The sequence below is a fragment of the Anomalospiza imberbis genome, chromosome 1, assembly GCF_031753505.1.
Source record: "Anomalospiza imberbis isolate Cuckoo-Finch-1a 21T00152 chromosome 1, ASM3175350v1, whole genome shotgun sequence".
Lineage (NCBI taxonomy): Eukaryota > Metazoa > Chordata > Aves > Passeriformes > Viduidae > Anomalospiza > Anomalospiza imberbis.
This window is the reverse complement of record NC_089681.1, coordinates 135,031,249-135,054,842: the sequence shown is the minus strand read 5'-3', so window position 1 is coordinate 135,054,842 and position 23,594 is coordinate 135,031,249. Positions and strand designations below refer to the sequence as shown.

Genomic DNA, 23,594 nt, shown 5'->3' with positions numbered 1-23,594 from the left:
CTGCAGCTGCCTGCTGAGTATGTGTCAACACCTTCAGACTGGAAGGTGAGAAAGTGAAATTATAGCTTTCAGATACCCTATTTCTGCTTTTGCAACCTCTTTTATTAAATGACTTTCAAGGATGATTAAGGGACTCAAAGGTTTGCTTGTGTATTATGAATCCAAGATACTGAGTGTGTTTCTGAAAGTTTGTGTCCTTGTTCAAGATTGACAACGTATGACACCGTTTTTACAACAAAAAAAAAAATTACAGCAAGATAGTCTTATACAGGAAAGTACTAAAAACAGTCCAGTGTCTTGAACAAAAACATCTGCCACTAAAAAAATAGAACACTGTAATATGAGGAAGAAAATTAAGTACACAGTTTAACAAAGGTTTGTGTAGTCTGAATTTTCTTTTGATAATTACACAAATATAAATGTCTCAGTCAATAATGAGATCTAGTCCCTCAACCTAACAATGAAGTAATATGTGATTCTAGGATCAAGTTTTCCTCTGTTATATTTTAACAGGGAGATCCCTGTTAAAGTTTGAAAGCTAAAGCTAGAGAAGTTGATTGGCAATGTAAAAAATAACACTGGAAGATTTGTCTCTGTATTGATGCAGCTATGCTGATAAAGAGACTTGTTAGATACTATACTCAGAGCCCACTTGTAGTTCAACCTCTCCAAGATATTTTGTAAATCTGACAACATTCTATATGGGTATTAGTTATTACACTAATTTAGATTTGGAGTCAGTACCGTGTCTCCTATTGAAAAAAAAAATATTATGAGCACGTGAACTGATTTTCTATACATCATGGAGTCTTGATGGTGTTCTGCAGATTGTGATGATGACTCCAGTGCAAAGAACAATATGCAGCCGAGCACATAGCTACACATCTTGGTTCTGTCTGATAACAGAATTTCAGCAGAAGTGTCCCAACAGTTCCCCTTCTCCACTCTTCAAAAATCTCAAGTGATTTTAATTCTGGTCTTTTCAACTTCTTGACAACCATTGTGTAAACAATATTATAAGAGTTTTCTCTGGGTCTGGATGGCAAATAAATCTTTTAATGTTGTAGGACAGTGAGAAATAATTAGGGAGCTGGACAGAACCTTCCTGTAGATTGCCAGATGGACACCAGTATGCTTATTCAAAAGATGTCTATGTAATCTCTGCTCCAGGTCAGGTTCAGCCACAAAGTAGTCTTTAACATCAGAAATTTATGAGCTCAAATTCAGAAACTACCACATATTTTTAACTATATATATGCCTTATGAAATCCACAGCAACATGTAGTATTGCAGGCAAGCACCTGAATCAGTACAACAGGCTGAGTTGTAACACCCTTTTAAACTCAGCAGATGTGACCTTGGTTGACAATAATTAGCATATGGGCCTTGAGACTTTTCCTCCAGCTGCTGGAAATAAGTTTGTTCCTCAGTTCTCTGGATACCATTATTCATCCCTGCTGACAACACAAGTTGCTGATGGATAACCAGGGCAGGCACCTCTTTTCAGAGACTGCGATCTCATGGGCAAGGGTAGCACAGTAAAAAAAAACACAACCCAAAATATTACTATTGTTTTCAGAACACAAACTAGACACAACCCTTCGTTTCACTCAATTCTTTACCCATTCTTGCAAATGCTTTGTTTTTCTTTGTTCCCTGCCACAGAGAGCTTACTTGTCCAACCTCCAGGCTGGAAAACACCATCCTAAAAACCGAAATTTCAAATCACACACTAAGATCATGATAAAGTATAGAACCTTTACCGCCTTCGAGGCTACCACACAACCAAGTTCGCCCCCCCGCCACTGGTTCAGGGGCGGCCTAGGACTTCGACCGAGACCGTCCAAAGCCAGCCCAGAGGCGGTGGCGGTCTCGGTCCTCCCGAAGCCAGGTGCAGGTGGAGCTGGCTGCAGAAGCACCAAATGCTGCGTTAGGGCGGAAAGTCTGAGATCGTTGCTGTGTGATCACCTCCGCAAACGCCCAGGGAAGCAGCGGCAAACGCCGCCGCCCCAGGCCGCGCTGGCGGGCGGGGGCCGGCGGGGCTCTGCGCTCCCCAGCCGCAGGGCGGGTGCCCTGGACGGCAGCCGGGAGCCAGTTCCTGCCCTCGCGGTGTCGTCTGAGAAGGTGGGTGGATTTTTGGAGGGCAGAGAAACCGCCAGTCGGGAGGCAAGGGAAGGGGACATGCTCCCCCATCAGCAGAGGCAGCAGGAGCCGCCAGCGCCGGGACCGGCGGGGCGGGGGCAGGAGCCCCGCGGGCCGCCGCGGAAGAGGGGCGGGCTGGAGGGCCGTGAGGCGGCGCCGCCGCCTTTCGCGGGGTCGTGTTGCCGGCCCGGCGGGCTGGGGGCGATGGTCACCCCTGTTCTTGTCAGGGCGGGGGCCGCCTACGGCTGTGGCGCTGGGACGGCCGCGGGGCCTGCCTGGAGATGGGCTGTAATGGGTCGGGGCAGAAGGGGGGCCGTGCTAGGGCCCGGGGAAGCGATCGCGGTGAGCGGCACCGCCGAGGCGGCAAAGCCGCGCACAGCCCGGTGCTTTCGGGAGGGCGCTACCTGGAGTGCCCCATCGCCCCCCTCCTCGCCGAGCCCGGGCCAGTGCCCAGGTAGCCCGGGGAGCCCTGGAGGAGCCCGGGGGGGGGCGCAGCTGGCACGGCGCGATGGCCCCAGCGCCGAGACTCCCTAATTGCCGCCGGCGGGGCCGCAGCAGCCGCCGGCTGCCGCTGTCGAAGCAAAGCAACGTCTGTGCGGGGGGAGGCCCGAGGGAGGGGCGCGGGCGGGGCGTGGGGCGCGGTGGTCTGATCGCGAACGGCTCTGGCTACGTAGACGGGGGGAGGGAGCGGCCTGCGAGCGGGGCAGACCCGCGTAAGAGACAAAAGCCCGGCACGGCCTCGCTGCTGCTGTTGGAGGGGTCTTTTGTTGCTACTTCTTCATCGGGGCTCGTGCGCTTTCTGCTGCTGCCCCCCGCCCCAGCACGCCGCTGGATACAGCCGGGGCGGGAATTGCGAGCTGGCGGCGGCTTCCGCCCGGCCCGGAGAGCGAGCGGCCCTTCAGCCCCGGGTCCCGTCCTCCTCGTCCACCAGTTGATCAAAGTTCGGCAGGGCCGAGGCGGGGAGCGGCCGGGGCTGCCCGGACAGCGCTGCTCCGTCCTCGCTCCCTCCGGCGGCGTGTAGTGAAGTAGGAAGGAGCGGACACCTCCCGCCTCTCCCCGCTTGCCCTCTCCTCCCCGCGGCTGGGGCTCTGGATAGGAGGAGCCGGAGGAAGAGGAAGATGACGGAGTGGGTGCAATTAGCCTAACAAGGGACGGGCGGCGGAGGCGGCGGCGTCCCCGCGCCGAGGACTGACACATCTGCTCTCTCTCCTCCTCCAGCCATGAAGGCAGCAGCGGAGGAGCGTAGCTGAAGTCCAGGGTCGTTCCGGTGCTCTTCCCTATGGCAACCGCGTGAAGGGGCCGACCCGTCCCCCGGCGGCGGGGCTGGGCTGGCCGAGCCTCGCCTGGTGTGCGCGAGTGGCTGTGGCGTTGATTCCCTCCTCCCGTCCCTTCCCTTCCCCGATGTGGGCTCCAGTGGATTTGCGCCTCCTTTGTAACCGGGAATGAAATAATGGCGACCCGGTGGGCAGCGGGGCCACCCGACGGAGATGGAGACAACGAGCCCCCCCCGGGCGGCGGCAGCGGTGTCGGCGGCCAGGTAGGAACGGCAGAGGCGGGCGGGGCGCGGGTCGGACCGGGCGGCCACCTCCCGCCGCGGGGAACGGCTTGGCTGGAGCGGGCTTAATGGCCGCTCCCTCCCTCTCTCCCTCCCTCCCTCCCACTCTTCCTGCCCGCCCGCCCCGGAGTTGCTGGGAGTTGGACGCTGGGAGTGGTGCGGTTCCCCAGCAGCGGAGGGGAGGCAGCCGCCCGGCCGAGCGCTCGCTTCGCACTCGGGGCACCGCTCCCAGGCCGGGAGGCGGCGGCGCCTTCGCTGCCTCACGGGCCGGGCGGCGGCTCCGCTTCCCGCCCCGCGGAGCCGCCCTCGCCCTCGGGACGGAGGTTTTCCCGGGGCCGCCCCTTGGGCCTCTCGCCCCCCCGGCCCCGCGGGCAGAGCGTGGCGTGTCGCTCCCACGCCCAACCTGCCCGTCCTGGAGGAGCGCTTCGCTGAGCGCTCGGGAGTACGGCTCCGTGCCTGTCACATTTCTGTCGTGGTGATTTTCAGTAGAAATAAGGGTCTGGCTTCTGTCTGCTTGTACCTAGTGCTTGCCACTGTCCTGTCCGCAGTCCCTTATATTAAGGATATTTCTGTCCGTAGCATTTGTTGCTGGAACGATCCTCTGTGTGTTTAGTTCAGAAACGTAATAGCATGCCCTATGGTGGCACCATTGCATGTTTTGACTTGCAAGACAAAGTTTTTAACACAGAACCGTGTCTGATCCTTCTGTGCTCACTATTAATAGTAGTGTCTCTGAAAAAACTGTTAACTTTAGATTCAACAAAATACATATAACAGCTTCAGTAGACTTGTTCTAAGATTTGTCTTAAACTTTATTTACAAAGACAAACTTGATTTTGTATTTCTCAAAGTTAGTGTGTATGTTGTGCTGAAGAAAAAGCTGATTTAAGTCTGCATAGGGCTGTGAAATATATGTCCTTTATGCAGATATTCCCCTTTTTGTTTGCTGAAGTTGAAAATACAATTGAGTGATTTTTAGGCGTACAAGAACTTTAATTGAAAAGTGTGGGTGGTTTTTGGTTTGGTTGAGTTTTATTTTGTGTGATTATTTTTTACCTTAGGCCACTGAGTTTTAGTTTACTGCTATCTTGAATTCACCCTTTTACCTTGGATTGGAAGTGTCACATACGGTGTAGGATTGTCCTTTCTGCTATCACCTCAATTAAGAGGTTCCCACAGTATCTTAAAGCCAGGTGGGTTAGGTGAGGACAAAATCAGTTTTAAGTGAGAGCACAGAAGATGTTAAGACTTTGTGATAAAATTCAGCTGAAAAACAGTGCCATGTTTGGAGAACTTGTTCTTCAATACTGTTCAGGTAGTGTGGGAAGGAGAAAACTGCATGTCTAAAGGTAAAAATTAATATCTGCTTTTTAATTCTGTAACATTGAAACTTCTGGTCTTTGGCACTGGCCCTTGTCATAATCTGCCTCTCCCTGTGGTGGTAAGCCTTAACAAGGCCTTTGGCAGTATTGGAGCTCATCGTGTTAAAGCTGTCTAATTGGGGACTACTTATAGGCGTGGAATTGCAAAATGGACTGCTCTGCCTGTTGTTTTGCCAGGTACTTACATGTTGGAGTTAAAATGTAACTGGTAGAAAACATGCGCTGGGACCTGTGATTGCCTTAATCACAACAGGCCTGATGTAATCTTTGCTTGAACATAGACAGCCCTGGTGAATGTCTGATCAAGGTTGCAGTGCGTTCTCAGTTGCCTTCTTATAATATTGCCATGTCTTAAAAGTTCAGTTTGTTGTGTTACACCTTTAGTTTCATAGATTTGTGTGAAATACCCAGAGGGTGAGAATTTGTGGCTTGACATGTGCTCTGTTTGTTTGATGTAATAGTTACTGTGCAGTGCTTCATGTGCTATATGTGAACAAATCCCTTTAACTGAAGTCTCTCGTGTTTGTATTGAACAGTAAGAATGGCTTTTCTGTTTAAAAGATCAGAAAACACCTTTAATGAAAAACAATTACTAGAAAAAGGGACTTAAGGTTTCAAAAAATTGCTGCAATTGCAGGGGTTTATAGTACTCTAATACTGATGTGCAAGGTATTAGCAGTTTTGAGAAATGATTTATGTTTTTGGGACACTGGATCCCATATGGTGTTTGCATTATAATGCAGTAATTAAGTTATCTACATTTAATGCTTAGGTGTAGATATACACACAGCAGGCTGTCATGAGGAAGACTCCAGGCACAGTGGTTATTCACCACAGTCAAGGGAGTTGCAACAGAAATTAGGACTTTCAGTCAGTTTAAGTTTTTGGAAATGCACAACTGCAGTCATCAAGGCTTGAGCAAGAACTGAAAAACTTGTGCTCTATCTTCAAGATCAGTGGTCAGAGTAAGAAGGGGAATGTTTGACTGAGAAGTGGTGTTTCTGTGGGTCTTTGTGTACACAGGCAGGAGAATAGAGGACATGCGATTTGAGTCCTCTGGATACCATGTATGTTGGTTGATAATTGTGTTTTGTTTTGGACGCCTGCCTATTCTGATATTAAGTTCTGTTTGGTTACACCTTGCTATATTTCCTATTTTTATTTTCACTTCATTTTTTTTTGTTTTCCCTTTGATGCTGTACCTGGTGGTCTTTGTTGGTACAGAGCCCCTCCACTGAAATGATTGTTGCGAACAAAGATTGCACATTCAGGCTTGCATGCTCCATCTGAACATGGAGCGCCTGTTCAAAGGGACAGGTCACGTATTCTGGGCTCCTGGGGGAGCTGGCAGAGAGGGCCAGGGACTCTCAGGGCTGTTTGTCATTCTCTTTGAAATCTGACACACGTTTACAAATGGAAGAATTGCTGGGCTTATGTTCCTAAGGACAGATAAGTGAGAGCGTGTTCCTTCTGGCCTTTAGATTAATAAGCATTGGCTATCTCTGTTCTGTCAGGTTGTAGTGGTATTTTGCTGGAGAGTTTAAGGCCTGCTGAGGTACAGGCAGTACTGCTTCAGTCACAACATCCCACCTACAGGCCTATCCAGATTTGAGGCTGGAACTGGTGCCTTCATTAGTGCAAATTTAATTTCCCATCCTTTGCCTAGAAAGGCACAACAAAATGTGGGGTTTTTTAAAAAAAAAATTTTTGCTTTTCTGTTTCTACTGTTTTGTATTTAAAGAAGTGCTTTGTCTCTTTGTGGTATACTTCACTATTAATCTGTATTAAAAGTACATTCTGAATATTAAGTGCAGGTTTAAGAAAATATTAAGCACAGTGTGTGTGGCCTTAAAACCCAATGTTTAATTCTTAACAGTTCTATTTCCTCAGTTTATGAATAGTAAAGTGAATACTACATAGAAATACTTTATCAAATAATTTTATTAAGACTGATATTTTTCTTTTGGTTTGGTTACATGTTTTTGTTTTGCTTAGCAGATGAGTTGTTAGGAATAATGAATGAATGGTCTTTAGTGATTCCCAAGAGCTTCTGTATTTGTTGAAAGTTAGGAATACATTTTTTCTGTAAAAAAAAAAAAAAACATTTATCAGTACTTGCTTTGTAATCACAACTGTTCAATTTCAGAGAAGAAGAAAACCTACAATATTCTTACTCCTACACCTTATCAGAGAGAGTGCAACTGCGGAAACTGAAGACAGGCATGTGCTGGGTCAGGAACCAGAGAAGGGCAATGATGGCACTAAAAATAGAAAATCGTTTGCCTCTTGCTAACAATAATGAATAGATTGTTTACTATTTTAACAGCCTGGTTGGGATGACATTGGTAAACTTCAAGTGGTGACTCCCAGATGTTACGTTTCTCTACTATCAGAGCTGAATGTCAGTCTTTCTGTAATTGTGCATATAAACATGTGAACTGTTCTGGAACTCTGCGTTGGTGAGTATTGGAGCCTTTTCTATGCCTGATACTCAGAGGCTGGAAGGTTTAATAATAATGTTAAAGATCAGAATTAGAAAAATCCATTTATAAATTTTTATATTCAAATAGTACACAATACTGGTTGTTAAAAGTGTACATTACTTAGGGTGATACAGAATTCTGCACAAAGCTTCCATTTAATAAATTCAGTATAAATACCAGCCTTACCTGGAGTTTTGGTTGCAGCTGTTCAAAAAGCTTGAGTCAAATCCTATTTAATCGTGCAGGCATAATGCTGACTTCTGCTCTGATTTATGTCAGCATAAGCCTAGATTAATTTGACAAAACATGGACCTCTTCCATGAAGAAATGTTACGTATTTGTGACAGTAAAGTGACATGTTACATATAAGTGACAATATGAAGCGGGAAATAGTTCCTTCAAAAAAGGAAGGTATCTGCCTTCCAATGTAACTGCATTTAATGTGTTTTTCTAAGGTTACTTCTTGCTTTCCAGTTACACAACTTTGTTGATTGTACCACTTTGGTATAGTTGTCTGAAAAAAAATACTTTTGCAAGAGAAATGCGATGGACTGAGAGTAACTTGAACTGTGTCCGCATGAAATATCTTCTCTTACTGCATGCAGTATATGCATTACACTACTGAACCTTTTTCTTTAAGAGGTTTGACAAACATCAAAGCCCTAAGTTGGCTTTATCTGTGTAAGCTATTTTTAATGATTTTTATTAAGATGTAAAAATAATGTCTGCTACTTCAGACATATTATTTAATGTAATTTGTATTTACTTACATGCAAAATCATTTGAGAGAATGGTTGGGGAAGAGGAGCTATTTCATCTCACATACTGTATGCATTTGTGATCTTGTTCCTCTTGTATCTTTGAAAACATCTTACTGTAGATGGATAACCAAATCATAACTGAACAGTATGGGCTCTGAAAAGAGTAAAAGCTGATTTTTTTTTCTTTAATTCTCTGACTACATGCATACGTGGCTGTGTAAATGATGATTATAATATAAACGTACATCCTGTGACCTAAACATGTACAACCTAAAGGAAAAAAAATGTCTTTCCAAGGAAATCTAAGTAGCAGTGTTAGGGTAAGCTGTTAGCAATATATACTGGTGGTTTGTAGCTGCTGTTTTGGTTTTTTTCTCTGATAACAAATGGAAGAAAAAATTTAGGTTTTCTAGCATTCAGAGGTTGTATGCTATTCTTCCTTGCAGTGGTTTGTGTGCTAAATTGCATAGAATAGGAAGCAGATATAAAAAAATTATGAAATGGTGTTAAATGAAAACAAAATTTATTTATTGTGGTTATCAGGAGTCATTGTTTTTAAAAAAGCATGAGTTAGCCCTGGTGTAAATGTTGAGGCTTCTAAATTGCATTGAAACAATCTGAATTGACAGTATTTCAGAAGTCAGTCTGATGGGCTGTTAGATACAATTCCATGATTGTGGAAGCTGTCAGAGCCTATGATCTCGTCAAAACCTTGAATGTAGGGCCTTGCTGCAGAGGAAGTGTTTGTCTGCTTGCCACAATAGATAATGGATGTATACTAAAAATATGTTATCCTAAGCATAGTATGCAGACAGTGAATGTGAGTTATGCTGTCTGGTCAGATTGATTTCTTTCTACAGAAATCATGTAACACTGTGCCTGTTCATAATATGAAATTAGTAGATTATTGTAAATGCTGTGCTTTTCTGCTGTTCAAATCATTCTTATGTCTTGTAATTTTTATTTTTTTTTTGCAAAGACACTCCATGATATTTTTTGCCCATCACCTAGTAGTAGGCACACACAGTAGAAATACAATGGGTAGGAGCAGTGACATCAAACAAGCTTTGATTATGCTCATATCAGAGGCCTGACACATTTTGTAAACCTCAAAGTGCATAATCTTGGAGTTGCAAGGTGGGATTAAGCTGTTTTATGTATACTGTTCCTAGGTACATAAAGGTTATTTAATGGGAGCGCTTCCTCTGTAGTGTGTTCTTTTTGTTGGGCATTTGTTTTTCTTTGGTGGTATGGGTTTTGGTGGTTTGGTGGTTGTTTTTTTTTTTTTTTTAAACCATGGTGAAATGCATTTTTCATTTACACTAGTTGGGAACTATGGCTTTTCCCTGTTTTTGTTGTTTGCTTTGGTAACAGGGAAACAATTTTCTGAGCTTACTTTGCTGTTGGATTTCAAGAGAACTCTTCTGGGGAGGGGATACTAGAGTTTAGTGATTGGATCACTTGGGAATAGGATGGTAAAGATTAGGCACAACTGTATGCTTTGTTCTCTGCATCTCTGTGCTGGGGGGCTGGAACTACTGCATTTTTCTGCACTGGTGTACCCTGTTGTTCTGTGTGTCAGGAAATTGTGTTCAGCAGAAAGTGTTGCTGCTTTATATTTTCTGTTCTAGATTTTTGCATTGAGAACTTGTAGATAAGTGTTTTAGTGCAGCCATGGTATCTGTTGCTGCAGCTCTGTACAGCCTGTTTGAGAGAGCCTGCTATAAATCATGTTAGTAAATATTTGGTGCTGAGCATGAGAGGTTCTGTGTGGGCATTCTGGAAAAACACAAACAGCTGTTTAGATTTTTACTCTGGCTTGCAACTCTGGTATACACCTTTGGGAGTGTAGGTAGTAGGTTTCTTTTTGTTCTAAATTTCTTTATTTCCATTTGCCAGCAGCTGCTGCTTTGGTGAGAGTGAATGAGGTGCCTCCTTAGAGGACATGGCTAATTACAGATTGTCTGTTGGTGGAGGGGGGCACTCTGAGACATTTTCTTTCATGTGTGTGTCATTTGCATAATGTGTTAGGACACACAGTATGGACTGCATTAAGCACTAGCAAATATGCTGTAGGGAATAATCTTGCACTGGCATCACTAAGTTGGCTGGATAACGTAATCTTCCATATTTTAAATGTTGAGCTTTGTATTTGTCTATTTGAAGGGCTGGGGACAAGAAATCAAATAGAAAACCATATAAACTGTTCTGAGGAGAGAAATTTTAAATGCCTCTGACTAACAGTTAAACTTGTTAGTCAGTTGGTACAAACAGGTTGAAAAGAGAAACTTAGACTTGTGTGGGGATTTTGGTTTTTGTTTGTTTGCTGTGGGTTTTTGGTTTTTTTAGTTGGCTGCGTTGTGGGGTTTGTGGTTATTTTTGGGAGAGGGGTTGGTTTTTTTTTTTTAATTAATGTAAATGGCAGTGTGCCCTCCTATTTGTATATATATGTATCTCTTTATACTTTGATGAAATACTATTTCTTATTAAAACTTCATTGAAAACCACTCATCCTTTAAAGGACTGTATTTGATTATCTTCTAGTTAAGTTTTTCATCTAAATATTTGGGGCTTTTTGTATTGGGAAGTTTGAGACATAAGAGAGTGGACAATCCTGTAATAAAAAGAGTTTAAAAAAATCAAAGCTTCTTAAATTTCCTTAATTGTTAGTGTTAAATATATCTGTGTAATTCTCTTAGTCTAAGTGCAGGGCAGAAAAGACAAAAATTCAAATGCTGATGCAATTAAAATTTCAGGGTGAATAGGGGTCTTGGATACAACTTGTTCTGTCCATGATGTGAGTTAAAAGGGAATCTTTTAAAGTCTCAAGAATCCCTTGCAGATCTCTTGGCTTGTGGCAGATAGATACAGTCTGCTCAGTGATACATTCACAGCTTTGAGTTGGACTACTCAATTTTGAAAACTAAAATGGAGCTGAATCTACAGCTTAAGTTGCAGTTTTATATTGGAAAACTGCACAGGGAGAGGTGTTAAAAAACTAGTTTATGGAGCTAAAGTCATATGGATTTCAAAACCATAACACAATTCCAGTTACTTCTGAGAAAAATACAACACTATAACTTGTTCAAGGTCTGTCCAGATGTAATAGAACGTGGAAGAGGTTGATTTCATTAGAAACTTGACAGATATTTAAATACAATTCTTTCATTAAAGTGTATGGTAGTTTAGACATGTTTAAATGTTTATGTCCTCAGTTCCATAATGTTTATGAGGGCTAGAGGTCAGTCAGTATTTGCAGGAGTATACAAAGCTGTCAGAATTTCCTTTTGATGCAAGAATTGAGAGCTGAAACATTTTGTTGTTGTTCTTTTTGGTCAGCAAAAGAAGCAGCAGGTCTAGTATGTGCTCTTCCAGCAGGTGACTCTTCTTACCTGTGGGTTCTGACCTGTTTCTTGTAAGATAAAAATCTGGTTAGGGTTATCTCCAAAAGAAATGCTGCAGTTTTCATGGAACAAGCTGTCCCATTGTACTTCATGCTTTGTTGTTGTGCTTTTCTTCAAATTTTGATGCATCTTTAATAGGGAGCCTGTGACTCCAGTGAAAAACATTCCTATGTATAGCCGCAAACATTTCTTACTCATCAATGGCTGTAAAATCTGACTTGTCCCTTCTTGCATGCATTTTAAAATTTTATTATCCTCAATCATCATGGTAAAAGATGAGTAAGTAAACTTTGCCCGGAGTAATCAATTTTTTCATGGCAATTTTTCAGGCCTTCTGCTCCATTTTCTGTACTTGCACTGTTTTTGTATGGATCGATCTACATAGAGTCTCACATTTTCTGTAGGCTTTAGTTATATTTTAAACTATGTTGGAGAAGTTGCTTTGGAGCTGCTTGTGAGGTGGGATTTAAACACGATCTTTCTTTTCTTAAGGAAAAAAATGAATGACTTGTGTGCTGCTCTGAGATTATTAAAGTTTCCCATCTTGCCAAATTACCAATAATATGGAATTTGGAAGTGTGAAACAAGTAAGCATGAACAACCTTCAATATTTGTTGCAATCTGTGTATCTGAATCAGATGCTGAGTGATTCAGTATCAGTAAGTAGTTTGGCAAGCTGGTATTCTGATCCTGATGTCATGGAGGTGATCTTACAAGCTCATTGCTTGCATCTCTTTTGATGGCATTTTAATTTTTTTAAAACATGAGAAGTAGTATTCTCACTTTTTAAAAATACTGCATACAAAACCAAAATGAGTCTGTGCAACAAAGGGCTTTTTCTGTATGAAAGTGTTATGAAATGTCATATTATATAATGGAAGCTGGCCAATACAAATAGCATTTTGTAGCCCATGCCCTTTAGGTGGCTTTTTTTGTGAGTTCAAAACTGTAGGTGATTTTGAGTAATTTTCTTTCCATTTGCACTGTGACTGAGGCTATGATTCAGCTGTGTATCTAAACAGGTCTGGTAACTGCTGTTTTCATGAATTTAATGGCAATGGAGAGGTAAAAGTGCTTCTTTTGTTACCTTTCTTTGTAGAGCACTTTTGCCTGCTGATAGTTATTCAGGTTAGTGAAGATTACTGTCTGTCCAGAAATGCTGAAGGACTTTCTTCAGCACTAGTTGATACAAAATGTGTGTGTCAAAGTATTATGTCACATATAAAATACTGAGAGGTAATGATTAACCAGGAGCTCATGGGTAAATTCTTAAATGTTCTGGTAGGTAACTCCAAGGATTAAACAGCACCTTAATGCTTGGTATTGTTCAAAAGAGTGAATTGTCATCCATTTCCTAATAATTTTGAACATGTGTTCTGTTATGCCTCAGTATATAAATCCATAGTACACTTGGAGCTGGTGTGTCTTGGTCCCATCTCTCTCCATTTTTCCCCATCTCAGAAACAATATAGTAGAGCTGGAAAAGTTGTGGAGAAAGGCTAACTATGATAATTGAATAGATGTAGTTGTTTCTGTATCAAAAGCAAAAACGGAATCTAGGACTTGGCAGTTTGGGAAAGAGGGGACTAGAGACAGGTCATGTTGAGATGTTGTAGCTTTCTCCATCTTCATCTTGAATTTCTGTGGATCAGCTCTTTACTATCTGCACCAGATAGTAAGAACTTGGTGGTGTCAGATGAGCATGGGTGGGTGAGATCAAGCAAAAGGAGATGGTCCTTTGCATAAAAATTAATTAAAACTTGTTATTACTCTGCACCTTAATATTTTGAAAGCTAAAAGCATGTGTGTAGCCTGGGTATATTTTTGAAAGAGCAATGCTTTTAGAGTTACTCAGTACCCTTGTAGTGGAATGAATTATGGATTTGTGAATAATTAAAGCTGGGAGGATAGTCTAGTGATGCTTGTTTCTGTGTTCTTTCCTGATTATTCACAGCTGTCAGCATTTGGTCACTGTTAGAGCTGGGCTAGTTCAATCTTTCATCTGATCTACAGGTGTTCTTACATGTTACAGTGCTGATTCCGTACTAGCTCATCAGGATTCCTTCTGCTTTGAGGAGATTCTGTACCAAGCCTGATGAAACAAGGCAGCTGCTGGTGATCAGCAACAGGAAATGGGAGTTTTTCAAATATTCAGGACTGGGCCTATTTTTGCTTCTTGAAGATACCAAACTTATGTCTGGTTTTACTCGGTTTTGTTAAAGCTGTTGCATCATATGGGTCTAATGTTCTCCAGTTTTAATAAGCTGAATGACATGCACAATTGCCAGCTTCTGTGTTCACTCTATCTCTTCTCCATCCCCCTCCCAGCTGAAGGAGAGCTCAAGGTGATGGGGGATTGTACACACAAGTTATGTATGCTGTTGTACTTTCATTTATTTTATACTTGTTTGCAGTCAGACAAGTGCTTTTATTGCCTGTAGAATAGTTTTCTTTGCCACCTTTTTAGTAGACTGCATTACATTGTAGGACTTAATTTTTGATTCCAGGCCTTCTTGCAGCAGCAAACTCAGTAAACCACTTAGATCCTGTGGAAAGCTCCTCCTTTTGTGGTGAATGATGCTGCTGGGACTTCTGTTTGCTGTGGAATAGCTACTCCTCTTTCACTCTATTTCTACAGCTTAAGGGAAGGAAGTAGCACTTTCAGAGGCTACACAGCAAGCTACATAGCTTCAAAGGGGTCGGACTGGGTGATGTAGGGAGAGGGAAAGGATTGGAGGGAGCAGCTCCATCTGGCAAAATGAAACTTCTCCCCTTCACGAGTCCTGAAAATCAATTATCTAGGAGATAAGATTAAAAAAGGTAAACTTCTACCCAAACAACTGGGAAATGAGATGGCCACAAAAATAGTTTTGTTGAGTTGGGGCTATTGTCTTTTGTGGGTGGGTAGACAAATAACCTCCACCCCCAAAAACTATTTTTAAAGCTAGATCTAAAATGTTGAAAGGTATCTGTGGCTAAGATGGTTTCTGGTCTTATAATCAGTGATTCATGACTGAGAAACCAAATTCTTTAATGCTAGTGAGTAGAGACAGTGGTAATATTAGACAGTTACTCAGCAAGGCGTGTTCAGGGTAAACAGTCCTCACTGGTAAGTTTGTCTGTGGAGAATCATTTTTTCCTTGTTTCATTTAAATCGTAGACTTGGATAAACTTAGGAAAAAATCTTGTATTCAGTTAAGAATTCAGTGATGCCTGTTTTTCACACTATCCCGGTGTGAGTTTATTTGGGAAAAAGATTCTCCCCTTGCAACTCCCTCAGCATGTTAACCTTTATACATTTCATGGCCAGCATTCAGTGACTTAAAGTTTGGATGATGCAATGTCAGTAAGTGATGTAATGGTTGTCTGTAAGCTTCTTTGCAGTTCACAGTGGGAATCTGAAGTTTGGAAACCAGATTTTTTTCTGTGTTAGGCTCTGTATCTGCTGTGAGGGAGGCAAAGCACAAGCACCACAATCTTCTTATTTTGGATAGTGCCAAAAAAGTGAAAAATGATGTTGTAGTGTGGGGTTTTTTTTTGTCTGTGGTTATTTGGTATGTTTTTTGGTGGTGTGTTGCTGTGTGGGTGGTGGTTTGTTTGGGTTTTTTCTTTTTTTTAATTACTGGATTTTTAAAAAATTCAAACCATTAATACTACCAAATTAGTTAAGTGGAAGGCATTATGTATGAGATTAAAACCATGATTTGTGGGAGTGACTTGACCTTAAATTCAGTTAATACTGTGGTGACTTCCCCCGCTTGGATAATCTGGTCTGGCAGATTTCTCTTTTCCTGCTTAGGACCCAAGATACCTTGAGCTTTCATTCCTTGGAAAGTGCCTCTAGTCTTCCCTACTTTTGTAAGTGGAAAAGCTGGGATTACAAGAGTATGTCCTGAACTGAATGTTGCTAACCTTTTCAAGGCATGAGGAGCAGTGGTTGTCCTTCTTTGTATTCTTTATCCCATGGCTCAGTTGTTTTTTGTGGAACTTGATTTCTTTGTTGCAAAGACACTTCTCGTTTGGGAAAGAAATATAACTAGTTGTATTTTGGGATGACTCACTGGAGAATGATCTTCCAATTTATTCTTACTGCTTAATAAGGCTGTTCTGGCCTATGTGCACATTATTTCACAAGCCTGTTTTTCTCTGTTACCTTATTTACAAATGGCTAGTTTCAAAGTGGCAGTAGAGGCTTTACTTTTCTATTATACTGTTTTGTACTTTGAGTTCCAATGAGTTCTGAGAAGTTCCATTGTATTTATTATTTTAAATGGTTGAAGTCCAGATTATTTTTTATTTTAAGAGCAGATTTAGGTTAGATGATTTCACAAATGATAAAAAATATGTCAGAAGATGTCTTGTGCTGTTTATGTTAATAAAAGTTTTTTAATACTTGGTGAAAAAGAAAGTATTTAGTCTAATTTAAAATACTAAAAAAGGGGGAAAATTACATTTATTCATACTTCATAAATAACCTGTATAAGTCTTTCCAGCTGGAGATGGTTCTGGACTCCAGCAGGCTTTGAATCAATGGCTCTAATAAATGAGCCTTTGGACAAAATCTTTAATTCTTTTGAAAATCACTTGTGCCTATTCTGTTCTTTAATGCTGACTGATTTTTGTATTATGTGCTAGAATATAAATAAATAACTTGAATTGTGTACTTTCTTCAAACCTTTTGGAGAGATCAGCGTTAGGTTTAAATAAAAATATCCCAAGCAACTAACATTTCTTCACTTGTTAGAGTAAAAAGCCTACAAATACTAGTTCTCTGTATAATGCAAGACCATTCATGCTATAGAAAACCTGACATGCTGTTATATATTAAGTCACAATGTGAAAATATGAAGAATGTAAAAATAACTGTATATTGAAGATAAACACAGTGGAAGTAGATACATTTGTTTGAGGAATACAATTTTTGTCTTTTTATACAACTCCTTTATTCTTACTCAAATTTAGAGGGTGAGAAAGCTTGTCTGTTTAAGGGAAATCTGTGAAGAATGAGGCCTACTTTTTTGAATGTGTGCAGCTTGAAAGTGTTGTAGGTATGTCTCCTAAACCAGGCAGATATGACTCTTTGTTGTAAAAGTAATACAAGTTGTGAATTTAGAAAATGTAAATTTAGGCTTAAAAAAAAAAAGCCAAAAAAACCAAAAGCAAAACTAAAAGAAATTCATGACCATCTTTCCATAGCAAGTCATGGACTAAAGTATAATTATACTTCATCTAGTGTCTCCTTCCATCATTAACAGACTTTGCCTGTTTTAAGAGAATTTCATCTTCCTGGTGTGGTTTTGTTTTCTGTAGCTACCGCAGGATTTTGCCTGGAAACCACTGCTGTACTTGCAGCAGTCTCTTTTTGCTGCGAGATCTACGACTTTGGAGTTTCTGGCCCTCTGAGAGCAATACTGAGGTGAATTTGTTCTTCTGTTTCCTCCTTCCTTCCATATACAACATGTGATTGTATGTTGTAGTTGTGAAAGTGGTTGCTGAAGCCAGAGAAGGAATGGATACACTTTTGTGCTTATGTTGAAAGTCCTATGTGCGTGTTAGCAGGGAGTATTGGACATGAACAAGTAGGGGATGTTAGGGATTTGAGCTAGAATGTAGCACTTCACCAAAAATAGTCTGAACCTGATTTGCCTGCAGCTCTGATTTTGTAGCTGCTGTAAAATGCTTTCTCACTACTGAAGATACAGCACAGATTTAAAACCAATTTTCAGAGTATCAGTGAATCATTGAGGTTGGAAGGCACTTCTGAAGATCATTCAGTTCAGTAAACTGGAGCAAGCTATCCAGGATGGTGTCTAGGCTGGTTTTGACCACAAGTATGGAGACTCAGCAGCTTTTCTGGCCACGTGTTTCAGTATTTGATCATGCTTATGGTAAAACTTAGGGTACTGGTGGTAATATTTATATGGGTTTTCCTTTATTTCAGTTTGTTTCTGTACATTTTCTAATTTCATACTTGGCCTCCAGCTGTACCTCTTCCTGTTGTTCATAATCCCTTCAATTTCCAATTTGGTTCACTGTTTGTTTTTATCTGACCCATACTTCATTCGTTTGTCCATAAGAACATAGAACAGTCTCACAAACCCTCATGATGTCAGGGTAAAAGAATACCTGCTGCTCTTCTGTCATCTACCAAGCCAGTCAACTGTTTACAAATGGCCATCAGGCTGATTAAGTATGTTTTATTCTTGATAAATCTAACTTCTTGTCCATTGTATGTTTGGAAGCCTTTCTTGTTGCCCTCCATGTGCGGTAGCAGATGAAAATCCATGTGGGTTTTGGCTTTCCCATGGGCTTTGGCTTTCCTAACCCCTATCACTGCATGCTTAGTGTCTTTGTTTCTTCTGGATCACCTGGATTATGCTTGTGATCCTTGTACATTCCCTTTTACTTTTGAGCTCAGTCAGAATCTTCTTGTTTGTCCCTGCATGCCTCCTGCATGATTCTTTGCACACTGGTAAGGACCATTCTTGAGTGTGTAGGAGGAGATCCATGAAAATCAGCCAGCTCTCCTGGACTCTTCTCCAGGACAGCCTCTGAAATTCTTCCAAACTGATCAGTGAGCAGTCCTGTTCTGTGGAAGTCCAGGGCTTTGGGTCTGTTATGTGGCTTTGCTCTCTCCTCTCAGGATCCTGAACCTCATTTACAGTCACTGTAGCTAAGGTGGCCCCTGAACTTCATGCTCCCAAGAACTCTTCCTTTTCTGTAAATATGAGGTTTAGTAGATTGCCTGTTCCTTTTTGGAATCTCAGTCACTGGTGTCAGAAAGGAACTGTTAGCACATTCTGGAAACCTACTAGATTGTTAGTGTTCTAGTGATGTTAATAAAATCATTAAAAAGAATATATATTTTATTGCATATGTTTTTGTGAATAACATAGGTCTTCTGAATTGGTCTTGTACAAGGTAAAGCCCTTACAGGCTGTTGGCTGAGAACTTTTACAGTGGAATTAAATGCAGAGAAGAGGAAGTTTCATTAGAGGATTAATCTGTTTCATCATATGACATAATTTGAAAGCCAGGATGTAAATTTGAGAAAAGCAGGGAAGAGGTTTGGAAAAGGACTGTTAACTAAAACTGAAACAGGAGCTTGTATTCCTGTAGTTAAGTAATTTTTAGTTATTGTTGATGTCAGTTTAGTATTGTTGATGTAATTTTTGAAATCTGGTTGAAAGTATTTTGGTAAATTGTGCTGTCTTTGTCTTGCTGCATCTTAGTGGAGTGCAGGTCTCCTATCATCATTTGCAAACACACCCAGGTCATGGAACTTCTGCCATTTGACCTGAAGTTGCTGAATGGTGACTTTAAAAAAAAAAAAAAATTCTCACTTGAAATAGGTTAGGAAATACATTGTCTTTTTACAGACATAGTAAAATATTAAAGCAAAAGCCTCCAGAAGAGAGCCAAATATTTTTGCACAGGCTGATTACTGTCACTTAGGTAATGAGGAGCTTGGCACGTGGGTAGTAGTTCATGATTGATGGGTCACAGTGTGTGTACTCACACTTGGAACAAGACTGATTAAATACATTCCTAAGATATACTGTGACCTTAATTTGATGTTAGGTGAAATTTTTATTAAGGGTCAAGACCTGCTGCTGGCTGAAAGAAGGTTGTGGTGACACAAGGCAGACTTCTTGCAGAAATATAAGTAACTCTGAATTTAATTCATGTGACTTTGTTTGTTATACAATCAATAGTCAACCTGTAGTTTTCCACTGATAAACCTCCTGCTTGTTTCTTGGTTTTTGCTACTCTGTTGCTTTTTTCCTTTATTCCACACATTCAGCTGTGGTTGTTTTTCTTTAATTTCTTTTTGAATGTTGTAGTTTTCTAGAACTTGTTTCCTAGGATTTTTTGGCTGTAATATTAGGAGTCCCCTGAGTACTGACAGAAGTCTGATACCTGGTATGTTATGATTGATTTAGGACTTGCTTGTTAAAATGGTATGTTTTTCTTGAAATGGTAACTTCATTAAGCTTCAGTGGCACATTAATTTCAGACTTTGAATGTAGCTCTCACAGACTGTCTTGAATGTGTTGATGATATTTTATGTGGTGTGTTCTTCTACATACAGAAAATGTGTTGGTGGCTGAACAGTTTTTCAGTCTGTTGGAATACACTGGCTCGGGTGGGTATATGTACCATATTGTGCACCTGAATTTCTGTCTCAGATTGTTTGTATCAGTCTTTAGTTATTGAAAGTTTCTTTGAAACTTTGAAATCTCAAAGTTTCTTTGAGATTTTAAGTGCTAGTACATTTATTCCTTATTTACTAGGAGTCTTTTAGAGTGGGAATTTCGTACCTTTTTAATTAGTTCTGCACTGTAGCCATGATCTTTTGAGTTAAAAAGAAAAATAAAAAAATCCTTGACCCTTTATTCTATCTGGCTTTTTTAGACAGGGAATCTATTGCTCATTGATGTACTTTGGGTTTAGTATTCGATATAGAGGTAAGTTTTTAATATGTGACAGGTTATTCATGTTCATTTAAGTCTTTGGATGTTGTCAATCACACCTGCCATGCATTTTAAAAATAAGGACCACTTCATGCCCTCTCTCATCCCTTCTCATCCTGTCCTCTTCCTACTGAACTGTTGCTTCCTCCATTGCTGGGATTTCTTTCCATTATTTAGTGTGTGGCAAGACCTTCTCCTTTAATGAGTTGAAGACTTAAAGGGCAGGGAATTACATGCTGATTTTGCAGCTCTGGAGGTCATTGATCCAACACTTAAGTGAGGGGAAAAAAAAATTAATATCAGTATGAGTAGTGCTGCTGGTGTAATTGTTGTTGCTGTGCTTGTGTAGCATATCTGGTTGGTCATACTCTTCACAGCGTTTGTGAACATTTGTACTCTGTAATCTCTGAGCATGTTGGTGTCATTCCCAATCTGTTGGCCGTTGTGTTCCTCCCAGAAGACCATGCCCAGTGTTTGGCCCTCTCTGTGGGACATGACAAACTGGAGAGAGGGAAGACATTCAGGGCCTGGTGTGCCTGCCTGGACAGGAGGCCACTGACACCAGCTTTGCTCAGGCTGAGTCAGGGAAGGCTGAGGGGGCAGCTGGATGGGGCCTTCAACCTCTTGAAAGGGAAGGAACAAGAAAATGGATGTAGTAAGGGAAGCTCCAGAACAAAAAATTACTGTTTAGGGTGGTTAAACATTGGAACAGCTGGTGAGAGGTCCTGGAACCTTCCTATTTTGAGACTTCTGGGACTTCAGTGTGTGAAGACCATAGCAGCCTTTTAATCAGCAGTCTCCAGTGTCCACGATTAGGGCTATGTGTTTGTTGCTTTTTCTTGGAAAAAACCCATTGCTGCATTGTAAAAAGTCTTATTGTCATGTCCTTTCTAATAAAAATGAGGTGTTCCTTAACATAGTTATGTGATGAAAAGGACACTTGTCTGTGCCTATAGACATCTCTAAAAAATTGGAATTAGATTCAATGCAAAACACTTGTGTGGGGCTTTTATTTCTTTTTTTTCCTCTTGAGTCTCACCTGTATAATGCCTAGTGAAGATTATATTTTCTGTGTAAAATAGAGCTCAGTGAAATTGTATTATTTTGGACTAGTCTGTTTTAGAGATAAAGGTGTTCTAGGGATAAGAAAAAACCAAACAGGTGATGGTTTTGGTTTTTAGCCTGTGTCAAGAACTTCAGTGAGATGACTGTAGAGGATGTGGCTTTTCATCATCCAGCATGAGTTTTTACTAAGGTCATAATGTCAAATTTACAGTTCCTCTTTATTGCCTAACTTTGGAGGATGAAATTTTGGTAAAGAGAATGGTAATCAGCTTGACTTTCTTAGGAGTGTTTTGTCTATGTGTTTCCTGTATTAACAGCTTTTTTCAGGTTCAGCGCTCAGGAAAAATGAAGGTACAATTTTGCTTTTTAGAGTTTTCTTTCTTACTTTATCCTTATGTTGGGGAATTCCAGAGATTGTGTTTTAAACTCAGTTCTTGGAAACCCTTTGTATTTTATTTTCATTGTGCTTTAACTTTTTAGTGTAAATAATTCTCTCTGTCAAGATCTTGGGAATAAGGAGTAGAAAAGATGGACTCTAAGAATGATAAATCTGAAGGAAATGGTGGAGTTAGGATTTAGGCCATTGTACCACAGCCTCCTTGCTTGGCCTTTACTAATTAATGAGATCAATGGATGTTATTACTGATTTCTAAATAACATTAGTTCTGTGACTATTTGTGTGCAGAGTTGGAGATAGGCTTGGGAGTACCTCTCGACTTGGTGGGGTGGGACCCCATTGGCCAGAGTTTTGATGTGGCTCTGCTTATACCCTTTCATTAATAGTAAAAACCCCAAAATATTTTTAAGCTAAAAAGATTTTGCACAGCTTTCTCCTGTATAGAAAGCTGAAAGGAAAACAAAATTATTTTATTGGTTTAGAAATTAATGGAATATATCTCCACTCTCTACTGACTAAATCAGAGTAAGTCCTTGCTTCTAGAATTAGCTCCAGATGAGGCTTTTTATTTATTTGTTTTTTGTTATGAGCTAAATAAAGATGATATTTCTCAGAAACCAGTTCCTTCTAGTTCATAGGTAGGAAGTTTTTCTCCAGTCTCCTCTCAGGCCTGGCTGCACTTCTGGTGGCATTCTTAGTAGTCTCTGGCTGAAGTGGTTCACTGAAGGGGCAAGCAGTAAGCTGTTAGGCTGGCCAAGGCCATCACTTCTAGAAATGTCGTGTAGGCTTGAGAGATCATTTGGAAAGTGGAACTTACTATTAGTTGGACTTTTTGTGCTGATGAATGGTAATGTGCTAATATGAGCAAACTTGTGTTTTTTAAGATGCTTCCTGCATTTAGCAAACGTTCTCCTTGTCACAGCCTTTCAGAGGATACCCTGACTTTTTTTCTAAGAGTTTTGGAATGATGAATTGTGCCACCAGCATAGTGAGGTTTAAGACCATAATTCAAAGCGACACATCATTACTGAGATCTACTTAGATACCATCCCCGCAGAGCTACATGTGTTGAGTTCTGTGGTTTTTTGCAATCAGTGTATTTCCCTTTAGTGGTAAGCACTAAAAATTAGCCTGGGTTCACAGTGTAGTTGAAATGTTGAAGCCAGAGGGTGAAGCTATTGACTTCCTCTGTAAATGTAATGGGGCAGTGCTTCAAGTAGATGAAAAGCAGGTCTTTGCCAGTGCTATGGCAGTGTTTTGCATACTGTGTGTTTTTGTCATAAAAGGTCCTCTTATTCTGTGGTTAAGAAATAAAAAGGTTTTAAATTCCATTGTATGAAAGAATTAAGTATTGTGTCAAGTCTCTTTCATGCCACAGCTAATTTGCCTGTTACATACAGACAGATTCAGACACCTGGCTTCTCTGCACCTTTGAACATTTAGGTGTGCTGTGCGGTAATTTTACATAGTAATTTTTCACATTGCATCTGAAAATACATTCTGTTGTCTCAATTGTAAAAAAAGTGGGATTTCAGATGTACTCCTTTCTTCAACATAATGCTGCATTTAGCATCTGCCTGGTCTGTACTTCACTGAATTTCCTAACTAGATGCTTAGACCTGCAGCTATACTTTGTAAAGAGAAGTGCAACAATACCTTTGCTCTGCCTGTGTTTTGTGAATTTGAACTCTTGCTCCCTAGGAAAAAAATTATCTTTAGCTCTACAGACATACAAAAAATGAGGAAAGTGCAGTTTAATCTACTGGAAAATGTATGTTGATCAGACAAAAAAGTTTATTGTTCCACCTGTACTCATATAATTTTTTGCCAAGAATATTTCTGATTTCATAATTTTCAGTTATGATTTTTTTCCTAAAGAATGTATGTAAGCATTATAAGATCAAAATGTATTAAAAGCACTAGCTTATGAT

At 40.8% G+C, this 23,594-nt stretch overlaps 1 protein-coding gene and 1 long non-coding RNA gene across 5 annotated transcripts in view; one reads left to right on the top strand and one right to left on the bottom strand.

Annotated features, from left to right (window-relative positions):
* LOC137461888 (uncharacterized) overlaps positions 1–2,031 on the bottom strand; it is a 39,551-nt gene extending 37,520 nt beyond the window's left edge. For both annotated transcript variants that reach the window (XR_010993526.1, XR_010993523.1), the window contains exons 1-2: positions 1,920–2,031; positions 1,623–1,705 (exon numbers count right to left, since the gene is read on the bottom strand). This is a non-coding gene — a long non-coding RNA (uncharacterized lncRNA). The remainder of the gene's footprint in view (positions 1–1,622; positions 1,706–1,919) is intronic.
* ARHGAP21 (Rho GTPase activating protein 21) overlaps positions 2,001–23,594 on the top strand; it is a 112,664-nt gene continuing 91,070 nt past the window's right edge. For 2 of the 3 annotated variants that reach the window (XM_068171628.1, XM_068171629.1), the window contains exon 1: positions 3,546–3,679. In XM_068171628.1, coding sequence (XP_068027729.1) covers positions 3,593–3,679 — 87 coding nt within the window. In that variant the 5' untranslated portion in view covers positions 3,546–3,592. Of the gene's footprint in view, positions 2,125–3,360; positions 3,680–23,594 lie in introns of those variants that run through there. The other variant, XM_068171611.1, reaches the window with a different exon arrangement.